The 20,010-nt window shown below is 44.3% G+C and overlaps 5 protein-coding genes across 9 annotated transcripts; 3 read left to right on the top strand and 2 right to left on the bottom strand.

The window, feature by feature from the left end:
* The first annotated feature begins 4 nt into the window (after nt 1-4).
* Nucleotides 5-2,026, top strand: LOC103992629 (pentatricopeptide repeat-containing protein At3g29230-like). Its single transcript, XM_009412415.3, has one exon. It carries the CDS (start codon nt 5-7, stop codon nt 2,015-2,017), a length of 2,013 nt encoding a protein of 670 aa, XP_009410690.3. The 3' UTR covers nt 2,018-2,026.
* A 1,283-nt stretch (nt 2,027-3,309) lies between these two features.
* On the top strand, nt 3,310-8,923 carry LOC103992628 (chitinase 2-like). Of its 4 annotated transcripts, none has more exons than XM_065193172.1 (6): nt 4,826-4,979; nt 5,676-6,136; nt 6,420-6,697; nt 7,226-7,555; nt 7,648-8,058; nt 8,178-8,923. In XM_065193172.1, exons 2-6 carry the CDS (start codon nt 5,980-5,982, stop codon nt 8,226-8,228), a joined length of 1,227 nt encoding a protein of 408 aa, XP_065049244.1. In that variant the 5' UTR covers nt 4,826-4,979; nt 5,676-5,979; the 3' UTR covers nt 8,229-8,923. The 4 variants fall into 4 exon arrangements, with proteins under 4 accessions (XP_065049245.1, XP_065049244.1, XP_065049242.1 ...); XM_065193170.1 differs by having other exon boundaries at nt 6,420-6,727; XM_065193171.1 differs by having other exon boundaries at nt 6,420-6,727; nt 8,171-8,923.
* A 3,801-nt stretch (nt 8,924-12,724) lies between these two features.
* LOC135585184 (U-box domain-containing protein 26-like) lies at nt 12,725-15,949 on the bottom strand. Of its 2 annotated transcripts, XM_065193166.1 has the most exons (4): nt 15,614-15,949; nt 14,758-15,535; nt 14,151-14,600; nt 12,725-13,977 (listed from the first exon to the last, which is right to left on the bottom strand). In XM_065193166.1, the coding sequence occupies exon 4, from the start codon at nt 13,965-13,967 to the stop codon at nt 12,771-12,773; it is 1,197 nt and encodes a 398-aa protein (XP_065049238.1). In that variant the 5' UTR covers nt 13,968-13,977; nt 14,151-14,600; nt 14,758-15,535; nt 15,614-15,949; the 3' UTR covers nt 12,725-12,770. The 2 variants fall into 2 exon arrangements, with proteins under 2 accessions (XP_065049238.1, XP_065049237.1); XM_065193165.1 differs by having other exon boundaries at nt 14,758-15,949.
* Nucleotides 15,950-16,264: 315 nt separating this feature from the next.
* LOC108951133 (pentatricopeptide repeat-containing protein At1g52640, mitochondrial) lies at nt 16,265-18,060 on the bottom strand. The gene has a single exon (XM_018828961.2). The coding sequence runs from the start codon at nt 18,058-18,060 to the stop codon at nt 16,549-16,551; it is 1,512 nt and encodes a 503-aa protein (XP_018684506.2). The 3' UTR covers nt 16,265-16,548.
* A 190-nt stretch (nt 18,061-18,250) lies between these two features.
* On the top strand, nt 18,251-19,107 carry LOC135679425 (protein DMP3-like). The gene has a single exon (XM_065193167.1). It carries the CDS (start codon nt 18,342-18,344, stop codon nt 18,996-18,998), a length of 657 nt encoding a protein of 218 aa, XP_065049239.1. The 5' UTR covers nt 18,251-18,341; the 3' UTR covers nt 18,999-19,107.
* The last annotated feature ends 903 nt before the right edge of the window (nt 19,108-20,010 follow it).

Raw genomic sequence — 20,010 nt, 5'->3', positions numbered from 1 at the left:
ACCAATGTTAGGGCATTATGGTAAAGCTACTCTTACCGTCTTCTCGAGCTTATATAGAGCAGCAGGTGCACACATTCTCCAGTTTACCCAGGTACGCTTCTCAACTATAATAACTGTCATGCAAGCTTCATTTCCGGGGAAGATGGAGCAGAAGATGCTCCAAATAATCCAGAAGGTCAAAAGTTTGAGGGAGCTGAAGCAGATTCATCTCCAGATTATTGTACATTCTCTGGGAGAAAACAGTTTTATCCTTGCCAAGCTCATGGATCTCTCTTCAGCTTTCCACTCCCTAAACTATGCCATGCGGATTTTCCAGAATGCTCGAAGCCGGAATGTCGTTGTGCATAATACCATGATCAAATGCTTTGTCGAGAAAGGATGCCAGAATGAAGCCTTCTACGCTTGCAACAAGATGAGGGCTTTGGGAATTCCACCGAACAACTTCACCTTCTCTTTCCTCCTCAAAGCCTGCGAATCCTTGGAGTCTTTGAAGTGGAGTAAAGGAGTTCATTGCCTAATTCTAAGATTTGGATTTGGGTGCTATATCTTTGTTCAGAATGCCCTCTTAGGTACTTACGCAAGATGTACCAAGGATATTGACTTGGCCCGTCAATTATTTGATGATATGTCTGAAAGGGATGTGGTTTCATGGAATTCGATCATTGGGGCGTACATGGAACGTAGGGACATGGCACGGGCTATGGCTATTTTTGAGTTGATGCCTGAGAGGAATGTTGTTTCTTGGAATTCAGTTATCACGGGTCTTTCTCGGATTGGAGACATGGCCTCAGCTCGATCGGTGTTTGACCAGATGCCAACGAGGAACACTATTTCGTGGAATACCTTGATCTCAGGATATGTGATGAGCGGTGATGTTTCGGCTGCAAAATCGATTTTTGATCAGATGGAAGACAAAGATGTGGTTTCTTGGACAACTATGATATCGGCTTATACCAAAATTGGTGATTTAGAATGTGCAAGGAAGGTCTTCGATGAAATGCCGGTGAAAAATGTGGTTTCATGGAATGCAATGATAGCAGGTTACAATGAGAACTGTCGATTTAACGAGGCACTGAGCATGTTTCAATTGATGTTGCTAGAGTGGAGGTTTCCACCAGATGAGGCTACCCTCACCAGTGTCATCTCAGCCTGTGCTCATTTGGGAAGTCTTGAGCATGGAAATTGGATCCACTCCTACATAAAGAAGAACAACAGTCACCTAACAATTGCACTGGGAAATGCTCTTATTGATATGTTTGCAAAGTGTGGGGACATAAAGTATTCCGAGTCTGTGTTTAAACAGATGCCAAGAAAATGCATCATAACGTGGACAACGATGATCTCAGGCTTAGCTTACAATGGGCAATGTAGAGACGCTCTGGCCCTTTTCGAGAGAATGAGCATGGAAGGAATGGAAGTTGATGATGTTATCTTCATTGCTGTTTTATCTGCATGCACTCATGGAGGCTTTGTTGAAGAAGGTCAGATCATATATAAACAAATGGTGGAAAAATATGGCATTCGGCCAAGAATGGAGCATTATGGATGCATGGTAGACCTCCTTGGCCGTGCAGGGAAGTTGGAAAAAGCACTCAAATTTATTCAGAACATGCCCATGGAGCCCAATGCTGTTTTATGGGCAACTTTGCTCAGTTCTTGCGTTTCTCATGGAGCTCAAGAGTTGGTAGAGTTTGTCAGTCAAAAAATTGTTGATTTAGAGCCACTGAGTTCTTGCTATCAGGTTCTGGTTTCAAACTCCGGTGCAGTAGAAGGAAAGTGGGACAGTGTTGTGAATGTTCGTGCAATGATGCGAAAGGAGGGAATAAAAAAAGTGCCTGGTTGTAGTTCAATCCAAGTGGGTGGAGAGGTCCATGAGTTCCTGGTCAAGGATACAAGGCACAAGAGGAGGAAGGAGATCTATGATGCCTTGGATGGATTAACAGAGCTAATGAGACAATTAGGCTACACGCCTTTCAGAGGCCAACTTGGCTTATTGTATGCTAATGCAGACTTGTAGCTGTTGACATGCCGAGGAGAAAGTATCATCTGTTTGTGCATGAGAAGCTTCGTGCCGAAATTGACAAACAGCATTTATATATAGGCAAAACAGAGTGTCCATCAACAACATAATCGGATGCATATTCATCAGATTTCTAACACCATGGTATTAAGAAGTCTAAGCAATCATATCTGCAGTGGTTACTCATTGTTGAATGATCTGGTGTTTCCTTCTCATCTTGGTGGGGTGTATGGTGGTTTGCATAGGCCGATCTGTTTAACTGTGCTGATACAAAGATCAACCATGCACCTGCCTGTCAGCTGCTTATTCTCTGCTCAAGTCAAGGAGTTAGTTCTTTGTGATTGATGTGCAACCTCAAGCAGTCATTTGGATTACCTGCCGCACTGGATGTTTATCAGTATGTGTTTGGTATCTGAAACTTTCAGAAGAAGTGTTTCTATTTATATAATCTTAACTTTCAGGTAATTTATGTATAGTTCTGCACCGTTCTTTCTAAATTCTAGATCCAAATTTTCCCTTAATACCATAGAAAAAATGAAATCTATTGTAGCTAAGTTCTTTAGAGCTTCTCAGCTGAGGGCATTAGTCCTTTCCTTTGTAGAACAATCAATATTTGTCATAAATCTCCTACTTGTTTCCTGAATCAGATATGGTACCAAACATTAGGCCATAAATGCAGTCTCAAAATTTTGAATTTGATATATGGATGTTCACAGCTTTGCTTTTATGAATGCAAACTGCAGAGTCTTTGATAATACAATGATCAAAGGTATCTCACTTTCACTTCCTTTCAGATCAACAGTAGACATCAAATTTCAATTCCCTTTGTTCATCCTAATTCATTTTCTTGGATTATGTTGTTTTCTATGCTCCAACAGCCGATTTAACCTCCTTTTTTTCCTTTTTCTTCGTCTCGACAAGGATTCTTGAGGCTCTTGAAAATATTATTAGTTCTGTTTGTTCGGGGCCAAACAGTTGCCAATAATTTACATCAAACTGTACTTCAGGTTGTAGTGGTTTATTAGCATTATTAATTCTCAAATATTGATGTTCTAGAAAAGCAGTCTTCTATGTAGAAAGAACAGACGAACAGTGGTGCACATAATTACTATTCAACTAGAACTTTGAGACTATATGCAAGCCATATAGTTCCAAAGCTATCAAAACAAGAGGCAAGTCTCAGAGGACTCTATGGAGGAAAAGGTTAAAAGAACCTTCCTCGCATCCTCAGCTCCATCAAAGCACAAGACACTGGAAGAAATAATATCATATGTCCTGCCATATATTTGATGAGCACAGGTGAAGCTCAACGAAGCCGGCTGCAGACAGAAATAATAGTATATAACTCTTACTATCTGGTTCTCGCCGTGCTCAAGGTTGAAGCCATGGTCAGCATCAAGCTCCTGCATCTTTCTCTAGCAGCAGTTCTCCTCTTCGGTTGCCAATCCTGCGGTAAATTCTCTTCTTCTCCCTCGGCTCGCAGTAAGATTTGTTTGCACATAGATGAGAAATTTAAACCTTTCTTTGATCCTTGCATGCTCGACACATCGTGATCCACCGCTGTTTTACTTGCAGCTTCATCTTGTCTGGATGATCAATGATTTGATGCTGTGTAAACTAATCTTCGCAGATGGGAAGGTGATGATGGAATATATAGGAGCCACCGGGAATCCGGTGAGGCTCTCCGACGTACCGGTCGATCCCAACATCGACTTCCACTTCATTCTGAGTTTTGCCATCGACGCCGACCCCTCCGGCGCCCCTCAGAACGGCGTCTTCTCCCCCTACTGGGCCTCCACCCTCACCCCAACTGCTGTCCGAGCCATGAAAGCCGACCACCCCAACGCCAAGTTCCTCGCGAGCCTCTCCGGTTGGTGCCTCGGCGACAAGGTCCTCCGGTGGTACAACCCGACCGACCCCTCGTCGTGGATCTCCAACGCCTTCGCCTCTCTCAAGTCACTCGCGGCCGAGTACCACCTCGACGGCATCGACATCGACTACGAGGTGTTCCCGAAGAATGACACGACCTTTACCTTCTGCATCGGGGAGCTGCTCACCCAGCTCAAGGAGCAGGGCGTGATCACCGTGGCCACCATCGCGCCCTACCACGACATCGCCTGGCGCTACGCCGAGCTCTTCCGGCGGTACGGCGGCGTCATCGACTACGTGAACTACCAGTTCTACACCGAGCGTGTGAGCCGGCCGAGCGGATACCAGGAGGCATTTGCGCTGCGGGCGAAGCAGTTCGACGCGACGAAGCTGCTGCCCAGTTACGAGGTGAACGGAAGAGGGATTCAGGGCGACTCGTTCTTCGACGCCCTACGGCTGCTCGAGTGCAAGGGATTCGAGGTGAACGGGGTGATGGTGTTCTCGGCGGATGCTTCCTCATCCAACGGGTACTACTACGAGAGGAAATCTCAAGCCTTCTTGATCGACAACAGCACCAATTGTGATGCTCGGCTCTGATGTCTCCAAGTGTACGCGACCACCACGATGCAATCTTCGGGTCAAATCCGACTCTTATCCTTATCGAGACCTGTTACGATTTCTAATTGGCCAATGGGAAGCAGAGGAGTGCCAATCGTGGCTTCGGGTCAAACTCTTGTCCGAATTCGACTCTAATCATCAGTTCACATCTGATTCATGGACTCGGTACGGATTCTAATTGGCCAATGGGAAGAGGAGGAGTGCGTCGGAAGCTCATCGTAAGCACCATGCAATCGAGGATTCGGGTCAAATCCGGATCCGTATTTGATTCGAATCATTGGGTTTTCTGTTTGGCCAATGGGAAGAGGAGGAGTGCGTGGGAAGCTATGTACGAAACGCGTCACGACTACCGGCACGAGTCGATCACGTGCCTATATAAACCTCGCTTCCTCCCCTCCCCCCCTTTCCTTCTTCGTTACCCACAGGGTCAAGGGCGGCGCACTGATCTACGCTTTGATAGAGCTCCCCAGGCGTACGTTTGCCATCCCTAAACCTTCGATCTCGTAATCGCATCTTTGTTTCGACGATCGATCTTCCGTCTTCGATCTGTGTTCTTTTTGGATGAGTTGGTATCGAGCTTGAGTTCTTTGTTTGTCCGCTGCATCGGTCCGTGTCTGAGATGATCGGCGTCTTTTGCTTCGATTAGATCTTGTGTTTTTCCATGCTAGAGTTTTGGTTCTCTGTAGATCTGTTCGTTGAGGTGGGTTGTGCTGAGTCGTTCGGTCAACCGATCCGGTTGATCGAAGTCAACGGATCTGCTATGTACTTGTTCCGATCACTAGTAGCGTAGGTCTGTATGCATATGCAGAGTTTATGATCCTTGTGATGTTTTTCCGAGTCAGATCAGACCGACTCTGAAAATTCGGGTGTAGATCTATATGCCTATTTATTGACTTATATTCTTTGTAATCTCTGGAAGCCCTTTTCTATATATAGGTTTTGGTCCCTTCTCCTGTTTGAGCATCTTGTTTCTTTGGAGCATCAATCATGTTTATCTCATACTGTAAGATTTTGTGTCTTTGGTTTTGGTTTCATCACCTGATGATGATGATGCTGCTGCTGCCGCCGCCGTATTTACTTTAGCCTGAGTTTTTGCCTTTTCCATTTTTATCACTTGATGCTTATTCAGTAAATAATCTGGTTTGTAACATGTAATTGCTGCTGACAGGGTTCTGCTTGCATATCAAATGTCTTTTGACATCAGAACGGACTATCCTAGTTTTATTTGGTGCGACTTTCGGTTCATATGCCGTAGTCTGTTGTTTTGTTGTCGAAGAGCATTATTTCGGCACTGGACTTGATAATTCAGAGATTTTGGCTCGGAGCTGAACTTAATCCAAAGGTTTCCATTTCTGAGCCAACAAAGGTTTTCGCTGCTGAGGATACTTTTGAGAAGCACAGTTATACTGTTATTGCTGTTTGGCTATATCAAATTTTAAGTCTCATTATAGTATTATAGACAAGAGATCGTGATGGCTAAGACCAACCTCCCACCGGGCTTCCGTTTTCACCCCACTGATGTTGAGCTTGTTTGGTACTACTTGAAGAGGAAAGTAATGGGAAAGCCTTTCCGGTCTGAGGCTATTTCTGAAGTTGAGCTATACAAATTCGCCCCTTGGGAACTCCCAGGTAATCTTATGTCACTTTCGTATCTGATCCTTTTTGGATGGTAAAGATGTCATCTTACTCTCGGTTGCTTGTAAACTTCAAAATACCTAGAATTTTGCCAGTGTATAAAATAGTGCTACATGGATAAAATAATATATTATGGATTGTTTCTTGGCAAGTGCAATGATCACGAGGGAGCCACCACCCTCCAACATAGATAACTATTCCATGAAGTTCTTTTTTGTTGTATCCTTTTCTCTCTTAGGTTGGCATTGATTCTTATCAGCCTTTCTGCCTTGCACAGAAAAATCTCGGTTGCGCACAAGGGATCTTGAGTGGTACTTCTTTTGCCATCGTGATAAAAAATATTCAAATGGCTCTCGATCAAATCGAGCAACTGATGGTGGTTATTGGAAGGCTACTGGAAAAGACAAATCTGTCATTCACAACTCTTGTACGGTTGGTATGAGAAGGACTCTAGTTTTTCACGAGGGGAAACCACCAAAGGGGACAAGGACTAACTGGGTGATGTATGAGTACCGACTAGAGAGCAGGGAATTGGTTGATGCTGGATTCGCACAGGTTAAGCTTGCTTCCGATACTTATTTAAAGGTGTCATGTATGATCTTTGTTACTGCATTTCTAAAATGTCCTCGGGGGATAGTATTTTATGCATACAGTGTCTTTTATTGTATTGGTTGCTGAGTTGTATTTTTACGTGCTTTATTGTTCCTTCTTCCTGTTAATCACCTGGGCACTTAATTCTTTTGGCTTGGCACCTATAGACCATAGGGTATAACTATCCACCGGGACTGCTTGGCCTGTCATGAGTCTGCATTCCATGAAAGATTTTTTTCAAAGTAGCCTTATAAAAACTAAAAGTAGGTTGAAGGAGCCACTATCAAACAGTATGCTTTTCAATTGGAAGTCACCATAGCTACACCAATTTATGGGGATGTTTTTCTTTTCTTACAATTACTTCTTGTTCGATATCACTGCAAGGATGCTGCATTCAATTTGATCTTTTCTTTTGCAAAAGCTATCGATCTTGTTGTTGTACTTAATTAGTTTACAATTTACTTACTAGACTTTCCTTGTTATACAATACAGGACGCCTACTTACTCTGCAAAGTATTCCAAAAGAGTGGTCTGGGTCCTAGAATTGGGGAGCAATATGGTGCGCCATTTAACGAAGAGGACTGGGAGGATGACACGGCTATTGAGAGTTCCTTTCCTCTTCCTTGTGTATCTTCTTGCCTGAGTGCAGAACCATTAGATAACCAAGCTATACAGGCGGATCCAGTTAGCAAACAGCCTATAGCTTCCAGTGCTGTTGAGTTACTTTCCGATCATGATCTTCTTGATGTTGATGGAATATTGCTGGAGGAGTTGGCAGAGTTTCTTAATAGCTCTCCACTCGTAGAGAATGCTAACGGCAAGGTACTCATGGTTCACTTCTCTTCTGAACTTTTGATGCAAATGCATGATTAGTTATGTTGTATGTGATGCGTCTTTGGTGGTCTCCTTTGCAGATGCCTGATTTAACCATTCCTAGCATGAATGTTAATGAAGCTGCAGCTATGGACCCTGAAGGAGTATATAATGAATTAGACGATCTCTCTACTGGGGAATTGATTTCTGGCAATATCGATCTAATTGAAAACATTCTCAATGAAACTGCCTTGTGTCCTACGCTACAAGAACTTGATAGTAAACAGTATGTTGAGCTGAATGATCTTATTGGGGATGGAAATCCCTATGTGTCTGTCGAGCCAAGTACTCCATTTGCCCCAAACCCATCTGGTCATTGGCCCGATTTGGAGAATCTGAATCACATCCTTGATCCAATCCCTTACTTTGATAATGATGTTTATGGTGGTATGCGTGGTCTTCCTCATGCAGGACCTGATACAACAAGCCAACATTGGTCACCGGGCATGCAGGTATATTTTTTCTTTCTATTTTCTTTTTCTGATGCAATTGTTTTTCTATAATTAATATTTTTAGGTTTTTTTTTAAGTAGTTGTAATTAAAGTTTTTTGGTTCTGGAATTATCGATCAGATTGGAGATTTTGGTGAATTTGTGCCCCCACTTGAACGATCCTCTTTCTGAGTATTTATCATCACTTGCAAGAACACTCTCCAGCTAAATTCCTGTGGCCCCTTTTGTCTATATGGGTTTCAAGCATCAAAAGCCAAGTGTTTGTTATAGCTATGGGCCAATATTTACTGAAAGGACGATGTCAAGAAAAGAAAATGGATTCACACTACTTGTGAGTTCTGCCTTAGAAGAGATGCTCATCAGTAAATTTTGCAGCGCTTCCCTGATTTGTTTTGGTTCTTCAACCATAGTACAACTTATTTCTTACAAGTGTCTCTGGAATCTGGTGGAAGTTGAAACACTGCAATTTATTTCGTGGTATCTATTTCGGTGTTCACCAGATTTACCAAAAGTGAGTGTCACTCAGAGCTTCTCATGGCTATAGACAACACAGCTACTGTTCCTATCAGGCAGTCTATCATCCTTCTCTTCCACGAAAGCCGCCTCTATTCTCTTTCGGCTTCTCATGGTGTATTACCAAAAGCTGACATTCAAACTTCATGGGGGACGGTTGTCTGCCTGCAGCAGCATTTATTTCAGAATGGATGTTAATGGGAAGTCACATGCTACATCTTGTTTATGTACTTATTCGATGTTTAATGATGCAACGCTTGGCAAAGGGAGGGGGCCAATAATTATAGTGCTGGTTTGTGTCCTGAACTGCTACTTGATAATAAAAGACGTCTATTGTAGAACATTTAAGTCGACACTTTTGTCTTCATGGTGATATCTGAATTGAATTTGACATCTTTGGTTGGGTGAATGTATCTGATGGGACACTGCCAGTATGCAGCTCAGCAAGAAGAGTGGAAACCTATGTAGCATTAAGCGGAAACCTTTGCATTCACAATTAGCTCAGCATGGCGGTGCTGAAGTTACCAACTCGGGCTAATTGTACTTAGTTACTTTTATCGTTTTGGTTTTTATACTTTAAAAAATATATAGAGTGACATTTAAAAGATGACGTAAGGGGTGGCAGAAAACGAGCTGCGTTTCATGACAATAATATCTATTCTTTTCGTGACACCACCCATCTCTACCGGGAGCATATTGTTAACCTTATCGTCACCCCGATAAGGTTGACCTATTAGATGGATTCAAATCTCAACCCGAAGCTCTTATCGCTCTCCCGTTGTTGCATCATCATCCCTTCCATCACTTTACAACTACATTGATATCAATACAAATGTTGAGTGACGATGTGTTGCATCTACGTCAATGTTGATGTAAACGTTAAGCGGCCCTTATAACCCCAGCTTTAGATAAAGACTAATATTCACTCAACGAGTCAACGACGAAGCGACCACCATCTTCGCCATAGATGTAGCGATGACTACCACCATCGACGCTAATGTAATTTTCACTCGAAAACTATGTTCATATCAATGCAGATGCAAAGTAACACAAAGTGGACAACGATAAGGCTGATGATATGCTCCTCGTAAAAGCAGGTAATGTCACGATGAGAGCAAAACTTATCACCGTCAAAAGCAATCAAGTAACTGCACCAGCATTAATGCCAACTACCTTCTTATTCGTCACTAAACGTTAAAATTATTTTTTTTATTTTTTATTTTTATATTTTCATCGATAAAACTGATATTATTATGATAAATGAATCTAGATATTTTACTGTTATAATTATAAAAATATCAATATAATTAAAAAAAATTATAATCCAAACGCTGAGAAGTAACTAAGAACGTTGCAGCTGCGGCAAACGTGAGATTGCTTTTTCGAGCCAACTGACATTTATTTTTTCGGAAGAGAAATCGGCATGGATGCCGTCACAGTTGTGCGAGTTTGACTCCTCCAACCACCGGTCAAAAAAAAACGGTGGAAAGATACAATCTGTGATGCCGTGCCTCTGACCAGTTCAGGGGGCCAACCCCGATCCCCCGATTCACGCTGAAAGATGAGACCTCCTTAAACTAAAGCAAATGATGCAACCTTATCATCACATCTTCCGCCGGCTGGCAGTATCTTCTCCGCGGGTCAAAATATTATCTGAGTGGAGTTGGTGTCCTCCCACTACATGGTTCTCTCTCGCCACTTCCTGCTCCTTGTAGCCCTCAAGAAGAAGAGATCGATCTCCAACAGTTCCAGCTGGGAGCAGAGTACTCATCAATGCAGTTCCTGTATGTCAACAGTTCCTCGTTGACATACAGGAATGACTTTTTGTAATATCCAATGTTCAATCTGTCATATATATAGTACATATCCACATGCACAACACCCAATCCTAATCTAATGTTATATCGTACGTCTCCAATTTTCTACGATGGAAAAGTGGTCTTCCCTCTCTCTCTTCCCAAAGACCTAAATAGCCAGATCATGTTTGGCCTTAGTACCAACTTCAATGGAGCTTCAACAGAGCTCAAGCGAAGTTGTCAGTCTCGTGCTTGTCTGACAGATATTAATAAAAACAACTCCCAAGTTTGTGGAATAAATCTATTTGTTTAACTAAAAAATTGAATCCTCTCTGCCATGATGTATCAGTAAAGCATTGCCTAATCAAATAATAACTGCGATGGAGAAAGATCTTATGCAAGCATGAGAAGACTTGTTCTTAGCTGTTGAATACAATGAACACAACAGCAAAGTTGCTGCAAGAAGACATATTAGCCATCAGAAACTCTCATCACATTTGTGCTGCCAAGAAAGATAGACTCTGGAAATCCTAGAACAATTCAACTTTGAAATCATCTCTTAGTAAGTAAAGTACCCTTTTTAGAGCTTTTACTAGGATTCACCGTAAAATGTATTTTCATGCATCAGTCGCTTAATCATGCTGATTGCTTAAGGACATTGACTTTCTAGATTGATAATTTTTCAAAGTTCTACTTTGTCCAAAATCTATCAGTCATCATCCATCTTATCGGAGAACTGCTACAACCATAACAACAACCTCTATGCCTCAGCGGAATAAGATTGAAATTGAAGGATATTACTTGCACTATATTTCTTTATAAAAAAAATTATTAACATTAGGATTAGTAAAGATATGCAGAAACTTAATTTAGACAAGTTAACGATCACTAAATCAAACTGAAAATTGCATATTTAACATGACAATTGAGGTAGCATGAAGTTGAATTATCTTGTAAACAACAAAAGATGTTATATAATAGGCAGAACCTGTGAATTAACTTACACAAAACATCCTTTAGTAACCTACATGAGCTCAGAAAAGAACAGTTCTGAAGGTGGACAACAGAATAATCTTAAAGTATACAATTCCTATCCTTTCTCAAAGACTTGTGGCATTTCTTAAAGTTTCTTGGAATTGTACAAAATAAGACACGAGCATGCACAAACATTTCTTACGCCATTAGACTGTCATTGTAATTTTTTTTTGTTCATGAATATGTCAATCGTCCGATACGAAACAAAAGATTACATCCCATATGAGCCATGGGAAGATTATACCACAGAAGATTACCTCTACATAGTTTAAAGGGTTGCATTTCTTAAACAAGAACATAAATTACCATCTCAAACTAGCATAGAAAAGGGCAAGCTTACCACCATGCAAATTTTTGATTGATTGACAGACAGTGTCAAAAGGCAAGCTCAAACCTCTTGAATACTCTAGAAATCCTTTTAAGATATCTGAGTAAACCACATCCAAATCCTGATTTCTGCATCAAAAATTAAGAAGAACTTAATACAAGAGGTATTAATGCGATACACACACAAAAAAAAAAATCAAATCCGAGTGTGGAATCGTATCCCGAGTAAACCTTAAGGCAGTTCTTGATTCTTGGGTTGGGTAAACTTGGTAAAACCCTATCTACACAAAGAGGTACCGACGGCAATCGATTCTCGTTGCTTTCTTCCCAAGAAAATGATCGAATTGGACGACCAGCTTTACAAACCATGAGACCTAGTCACAGATAAACCTGAATTCGATTCTTCAATCTTGAGTTGGGTAAACACCATAAAACCCTAGACAGGCAGTGCTTCAGCAATTAGAATAGATGATGGATCTAAATGCGAATCCGGAATCTTGAGTTGGGAAAAGACCATATAAACCCTAGATGGACAGTGTGTTTGGATCCAGAAGAAGAAGAAAGAAGTTGGGATTCAGCGATTAGAATAGATGATGACGGGTGGAGAAGGTTGCTTACACTCCGGATCAACGATGCCAGTGCTTCTTGAGGCGGACGATCGCCATCGGCCCGCGTGCTGCACCGAAGCCCTTCGGCATCTTCCTTCGTCGCCGCCTCTATATTTATATCCTCCTCCCGAATCCCGCGCAGGCTCTCGTTCGTTTGAATTTGAGAAGTGGAGAAATAGGCTTTGAGATCCGTGAAAGGATCTCATCAGCGCTTTAGGATATGTGCGTAGCCCACACGAAGCCGAGTTGGGCCGCATGCACCAATTGGGCTGGTGCGACAATTACTCCAAGCGTGCTTGGAGTATCTCATCAAGGAACTAATTAGACACCGTGAAGACAAATCTCTGCTTGGAGTGGCCAAGATGGAGGCAGAGGAGGCTTCATCGACTGCAGGAGAACTCGTGATTCCATTTCACAAGAAGTATGCACAGAGATCACAGGACTTGTTTTTTGATTACAGGTATAAGCAGCTTCAACAGAGCTCTGGCCTTCGTCTTGGCCTGGGCGCTGCTCTGGCTCTGCAGCAGCAGCAGTAGCTTCGTCAAAACCCCGGCGTCGATGGCTTCTCTCCGCACCGTCCCGGAGTCGCAGCACACCAGCAGCAGCGACCCGACGGCGTGCTCACTGCCTCGTTGGTCGGAGGGAACTCGGAACACCATCTTCACCAGGGTCGCGATTGCGTCTGGGTTCTTGTTCATCTTCCTTTTGCCGATCTCGAGGCCCAGAAGAAGCTCCAGTGTGGCCAACGCGCGCGCGGCGCTTCGGTTCCTCGACCTCGGAGCACATCCCGTGTCCGCGAGGTAAGCGATGAGGCCGTCCACAGCGCCTTCTCTGATCGCAGTGGCTCTGTTGGCTTCCGATGAGCACAGGCTGCAGACTGCTCTCACAGCGGCTTCGGAAGCCTGGGCGTCCGATTTTTGCTGCAGAAGCGAGACCAGGATTTGCAGAACCCGCTGCCGCCGTCCTAACATGAGGCACAGCTCCTGCGTCGCAGAACACGCAGCGATCGTCTCCAACAAGCAGCACAAGGCGGTCTTGATCTTAACATTGCTTTGGTCCAAGAGGAACACTAGCTGAGTCAAGCTGCTCTCCTTCCTCAGCATGTTTAGCGACTCCAAATCCGCCGAAGGCAACAGATTCAGAACGCCATCAAGAGCTAGCTCTGTGACCTCGGCATTGTGGGCGACCGGAGCTTGGAACAGCACATGGAGCAGCAACTGGAAGAAGCCTGCCTGAACTAGGCTGGCCTGCCTTACGCTCGACTCCGACGACAATACCTTGATTATTCTGAGTGTCTCGAGCTTTGTCGTGAGGGTAGAGGTCGGCAATCGGAGGTTTCGTTTGAGCTCAGACAGTGAGATATCCATGCTGTTGATTGGATCCATCAACACTGAACCGTCACCGTGGATAGAGGCAGTGAGAAACCACTGTTCGATCAAATGCCGGAGGGTGTGGTTGGGAACGAGCGACTTGTCGTGAAGCCTCTGCATTGTCACCGGGCATGTTGAATTCCCATAGCCAAGCCATTTCTCGATGCTAGCTCGGTCGTATGTCTGTCCCGTGCTGAGAGTAACTGGATCGGCAAACAATTCTAGGCTAATCGGACACCTGAACAGTTCAGGGATGCTCATCCTGGTACTCCTGTAGCAATCACAGCATCAGAACAAGCAGCAGCAAGTGCATGTTTCTGCAATTAGAATGTTCTTACTTGGACAGAGATGAAGTTTTCATGCACTGTTCTATAAGGCTGACAGAAAATGAACAAGGAAAGCAAAAGATGAGTATGATATCAAGATCAAGTACAGAGGCCTTACACTCTGGTGGAGGGAGTAGCTCTGATAGGATAAAAGCTGTCTAGTTGTTTCTGAATCAGATCCCAGGTTGCACTCTTTTAACTCAGCAGGGATGGCTCGGTAGGACACAGCTTGGAAGGGAAGGGAAATCCTGATAGCAGTGTACAGCTGCTTGAACAGGGTTTGGATGAGGGATGCAAAGAAGACAACCACAGGAACAAATAAGAGGAGACGAGGAGTTTTGTCCTGGTGGGGAAGAATCGGATAGCAACTACAGATGCAACAAAGACTGGGGGTGGCAATTGCTTGTCAGTATCCTGCGCAGCGTAATCAATTGAGGTGTTGGACAAAATAATTGGACGATCAATCTGAATTAGCCCAGTCAAAGTTGGACTAATTCAAAGGGGCTTTGGACTTATCTGCTCCTTTGAGAAGAATCACAGTAGGCACAGTATTCTTGAGACTGACAACCTGCGTGTGGAACACCATACAGTGAACCGACAAACATATAATTACTTTGGCACAGCTACCATAGCATAAACTTGAAAGCTGTCAAAGAAAAATACTGTCTGAAGAAGTAAAAGAATATGATAGTGTGGTAATTAATAAGGTTGCACAATGGACAAACCTTTGTGTTGGATGTTGAATGTTGTGGCCAGAAAATGGTGAGACCTATTGAATGATTATTCTGCAAGGTCTTGATGCTCTTGATAGCTCAATATAATATCAGACCAATTAAGCCTTGCCCCATGGAAAAGGTTAGCTAGGAGGATTCTTTAGGATCTCATTGTTGGATTGGATGTGATTGTGAGGAGCAGGAAGAGGAAGGAAGTCATTGGTGTTGCAACCGAGTCTAATTTCATGGATTCTGCTGGCTCTCAAGTTGTACTCTGGCATAATCTGATCACACAATTTTGGAGTGTGCTCAGATTGTACTAAAATCATAGAGGATAGGTAAATTGATATTGGCCCTGTCATGATAAGTTCATGATGAATCCACTGCATCTGCTAACCCATCCAAAAGCATGAAGTGGTGGGTTTGAGGAGAGTTACCATCATTATGCTGTTCCATATGGCAGACAAGACTGTGCCCAAAAGTATCTTGATAGCCATGAATCTCTCCTCCCACCAATCATGCAACTTATTATTGGAATTCCTTCAACCCTGTGCTGATGAGGAAAGGAACTGTGACCGGGCTACAGCTGTGGAATTAGGATAAAGCAGGATAGAAACAACTTGCAAAGTGTTCTCCCTTCCCAGGCCACCCATTTCTCACACGGAAGAGGACAATGGCTACGAGATGACAGAATGGTTGGCCCTCGTCAAAGCAATGTGTACAGCAGGCTTTTGCTTTCACTCGTGCAGATCTTTCTTTGATGTCCACCTTTGGTCAGTCACATTGGACACTGGAATATGAATGTGGGATTTACTTCAAAGACTAGCAATCAAACATTAGCACCCAAAAGTGTCGTTATCGGAGATACCTGCAAGTGTAGCCCGCCCCTCAATCATAATAATAAGACTTTGACCATGCTGATGGGAAAACAGGAATTTGGAACAGGATAAGTGCACCACAGCAGCTTCATTACCATGAACATGACACTCCTCGAGTGATCCATGTTGCCCGACATATTTCTGGTTATAGCATTCTTTGGGTTCTGGTTCTGTTCATTTGATGATACTCTTAGTTCAAAGTGATTGGCTAGATGATACTTCAGACAGAAGCAACATACAACAGCCTTCTTTGCAGGAGCAAAACAAGCAGGTAGACTTTGCAGTTCAAGCACCAACAAGGGTTTTCTTGTAAGCCAAATCCAATGCTTCTTACACCCCTGCAATTGATAGATTGTCAACTCAGTGCCAAGAGCTTCCCGGCTACTTGTGCCCTCCTTGATATTTGCATACTACAATAAGAAAAACCAAGATTCCTCAAATTCATTCATGCACAAAGATCAATCCAGACATGTAAGATACTGCCTGCTTTATTAAAATGAATAAAGAAATTTCTTCTCTTCTTGATGTCAATGAATTGTCAATTTGTTGAAACCCTTATGGCACACTGCTACTCCGCTACAAAGTCATCCTCCATTAGTTTAGAGGGAAAAGAAAACACCGCAAAAAATTGTTTAGCTTCCTTTGAAACCACACCATCAGGGTGTCCATCTGATTATAACTAAATCTCCATCAATCAATCCGACAATATGAGTTATTACATACACAGAAAAGCCTCTGCCGCATGGAACTTTCATCTTCTTCTGATCTTCTTGATAAGGAGCACCTCAAATTGCCAATCAATATGGGCCTCCAATAGAAAACTGATCAGCCACAAAAAGGTTTGACTTTCACTGAAACAGCTACTTTGACTGCAATGAGTGACCTTTCAGAACAAGCCTTTGAACGATGACCAAAGAATTGACCCTTATTCTTCTCGAGTATGGCCAATTCGTTTCCTTCCCTCCATTGCAATCACGAGCTCCTGTATCGTGCAGGAAGTGCTTCGTCTCATCTTATCTGCAAGCACCCCAACTTGTTCTCTCAATCCGATCTCAAACAATTTATCCCTTAGCATCTCGCAAGTACTAAGATATGGAGGAATTCCCTCATCAACCATCATCTCAAAGTACCGGAATGCTTCCTCGACCTTCCCCTTCTTCTTACACAATCCATGGATCATTACCGCATATGATGAGGCCGCAGGGTAAAACCCTCTCCTCTGCATCCCATCCCAAACTTCCATTGCTCGGTCTATTCTTCCGACACCAATTAACATCTTCAACAACATATTATAGGTGTGTCGGTCAGGTGAGCAGGCATCCTTGTCCATCCTTGCTAGCAGCCTTAGCGACTTATTGACCTCATGCAACCTACAATGAATTGCCAGTATCGAGTTATAGCTCCAAGCATCAGGCTTCGCACCTCGCTCGATCATTTCATCTAGCAACTCATAAGCTTCGTCCACCATCTCATTTCCACAGAAAAGCCGAATGATGCAGTTGTAGGTGAAAACATTCGGCACAAGGTTATGCCTTCGAATTCTGTCGAGCACCCCTATGGCGGCATGCACATCATTGGCCTTGCATGCAGCTCGGATGAAAGCAGCATAGGTGCCCGCATCTGGCTTGAGCCTGTGAATCTTTTGCATCTCCTGCAACTGGACGTGCGCCTCGCCGAGCTCACCTCCTTGGCAGAGGGCTAAGATCAGGGAGTTGTAAGCGGCCACATCCACCAAGCATCTTCTCTGAAGCATTTCGTCGAACAGCCTAAGGGCTTCTTTCGGACCCCCACCATCGCCCCAGCCGTTGATCAAAATGCTAAACGTCTTGTGATTCACATTAAAGATGGACTTTGACTGATCGAAGAATGACTGAGCGGCCGCAACGAGACCGTTTCGACAGAGCGAGGAGAGGAGATGATGGAAGTCCTCGAGGCCCGGCTGGATGCCGAAGTCGGGCATCCTTCTGAAAGCACGGATGGCGTCGTCGGGGAGGCGGGCGCGCGCGTAAAGGCGGAAGAAGAGCCAGAATGTCTCGGGTCGGGCAACGTCGCTGCCACGACCAGCGTCGCGGAGCTCGGAAAGCAGGGACCAGAGGAGGGGGAACTGGCGGGCGGCGCCGAGGGCATGAACGAGAGCGAGGTGGGCGGCTGGGGAGTGGTGGAAGCCAGGGATGGCGGCGGACCAGAGGAAGAAGCGGTGGGCGGGGGAAGGGAGGTGGCGGCAACGTATAAGAACCCCCTCGGCGACGCCAGGGGTGAGGGCGGGGGCGAAGGGGCGGAGCGCCGCGGCGAGGTCGTGGTGGGGCGCACGGTGGTCGCTGAGGATACGGCAAATGTCGTCGACGAGGGCGTCCGAGGTGGAGAAGGTGGACCGGCGGCAGCTCAGGTGGAGGACGGCGCAGCATTTGGGTCGCCAAGCGATTCCTCCGACGGCCATGGAAGGCTTGGGCAACTCGATAGGCTTTAAATCCTTGGTGGATTCGTTTCCACCAACGTTTGGGTGTCGGGTTAAACCCGGACCCGTTAACCCAAACCGCTATAGTTGACCAAGTCAATATCTTCGCTTTCAAGGCAACCCGGTCCAACATCACACCCAATACTAATCTACCACCGAAACCTGCCGCAGACCTATAAGGCCTAGACGAAACCACGAGCGCGCAAGACCGGGAAACCCCTCTCTCTCTCCTCTCTCTCTCTCTTTCTCGCTCTCGGATCGAGATGTCGCTGAGAGCCACATCTAAAAGATCCAAGGAACCACCAGCAGAAAGCAAGGCTCCAAGGCATGAGGAAGAGGCAGCGCCACCTCCACCACCCGCTTCCTCGTCTCAACAAGCCATATCGCAGGCGCTGGCGAGCACAGCTCACCTGGCCAACCTCCTCCCCACCGGCACCCTCCTCGCTTTCCAGCTCCTCACCCCGGTGTTCACCAACAACGGCTCCTGCGACACGGCCACCCGGCTGATGACGCAGGCGCTCCTCCTCCTCCTGGCCGCTTCCTGCTTCCTCGCCTGCTTCACCGACAGCATCCGGAGCGCCGCCGACGGGCGGGTCTACTACGGCTTCGCCACCCGACGCGGCATGTGGCTCTTCAACTACGACTACGTCGCCTCCCCCTCCGCGGCCCTTCCCGACCTGTCCAAGTACAGGGTGCGGGCGGTGGACTGGGTGCACGCGGTGCTGTCGGTGCTGGTGTTCGCGTCGGTGGCTCTCCGGGACCGGAACGCGGTGAGCTGCCTCTACCCGCGGCCGAGCCGGGAGACGGAGGAGGCGCTGAGCGTCCTGCCGCTGGGAGTGGGAGTCATCTCCAGCCTGTTGTTTGTGGTCTTCCCCACTCGAAGGCATGGAATCGGATACCCCGTCACGAACGGGAGCTGATGGATCGGATTGGTGTAATTTCTGTTCTTTGATCTTTGATATGGTGTTTCGAGGACGAATCCATTTCTCTCCTCAGACGATTGGAGTTGAATCCCATTCATTGTTTTGATGCTTGACGTCTCAAACGTGGATAGATTGGGAGTATGCATTGGTTCTTTCAAGCGCCAACTACCACCACATTATTCCATGCAAAGAAATGCCACATGATGGACTATTATTAGATCAATAATTCCAATTATTTTATTCATTTTTCTCGATAAATATCTCAATTATTAGAATTATCTAATAATTTACTTATATTTTTTTTCTATAAACTGATCATAGGATGAATCAATTATATTTTTTTGATATTACTGAAAATATTATAACATGATGTAAAAACCCTAAAACTAGACTAGTTTATCGGTTTATAGAAAAATCTAAAAATGGATTATAATTTTCAAAAAAAATATTTTATTTTTGAAAATATATTTTATTCTTTTATTGGTTTTTGATGGGAATGAGAATACAAATGACGTGTAGAGTTAGAATAATGTGTGGAGGTGTTTCTGATCCAACAAGTATAATCCTAATTATTGCAATTTAGCAATAAGTAGCAAAATTACAACATGAAGAATTCCTACTTACACGCAATTGCAATAAGAGAGAAAGTTGCATCTATCTACTTAGGAGACTTAGAATTTGAGAGAGGAAAACTTGGAATTTTCTTGCTCGGTCTCACTTTCCCTCTTTATTTTTGCTTCTCTTTGTAGGTTGAGTATGTTTGTGTTCTCTCTTTAGATCTTTCAGGATGGAGGAAAAGAAGAAAACATGAGCAAGGAAGTCTTTTTGGTTTTGATATTAAGTGACAACTATATTAACATTACATGAGTAATATGTGATCGATACATAATCGACAGATGATCAATACCTCAATAATTATCGCTCATAATCGACGTCGATCACTGGAGCAACAGTCCAAAGATACCTTTTTGTTCTTCGAGTTATTAGTCAAATCATCTAAACCTAAAAC

The sequence above is a fragment of the Musa acuminata genome, chromosome BXJ1-7 (genome assembly GCF_036884655.1).
Source record: "Musa acuminata AAA Group cultivar baxijiao chromosome BXJ1-7, Cavendish_Baxijiao_AAA, whole genome shotgun sequence".
Classification (NCBI taxonomy): Eukaryota; Viridiplantae; Streptophyta; class Magnoliopsida; order Zingiberales; family Musaceae; genus Musa; species Musa acuminata.
Note: the sequence above shows the minus strand (reverse complement) of the source record. Positions and strands in the feature narration are given on the sequence as shown.

Coding starts and splice junctions, on each gene's coding strand:
- LOC103992628 (XM_065193170.1), top strand. CDS start 5,980: ATGGCTAAGACCAACCTCCCACCGGGCTTCCGTTTTCACCCCACTGAT. Junction 7,556..7,647: donor TAGAGAATGCTAACGGCAAG/GTACTCATGGTT, acceptor TCTCCTTTGCAG/ATGCCTGATTTAACCATTCC. Junction 8,059..8,177: donor ATTGGTCACCGGGCATGCAG/GTATATTTTTTC, acceptor ATTATCGATCAG/ATTGGAGATTTTGGTGAATT.
- LOC103992629 (XM_009412415.3), top strand. CDS start 5: ATGTTAGGGCATTATGGTAAAGCTACTCTTACCGTCTTCTCGAGCTTA.
- LOC135585184 (XM_065193165.1), bottom strand. CDS start 13,967: ATGAGCATCCCTGAACTGTTCAGGTGTCCGATTAGCCTAGAATTGTTT.
- LOC135679425 (XM_065193167.1), top strand. CDS start 18,342: ATGTCGCTGAGAGCCACATCTAAAAGATCCAAGGAACCACCAGCAGAA.
- LOC108951133 (XM_018828961.2), bottom strand. CDS start 18,060: ATGGCCGTCGGAGGAATCGCTTGGCGACCCAAATGCTGCGCCGTCCTC.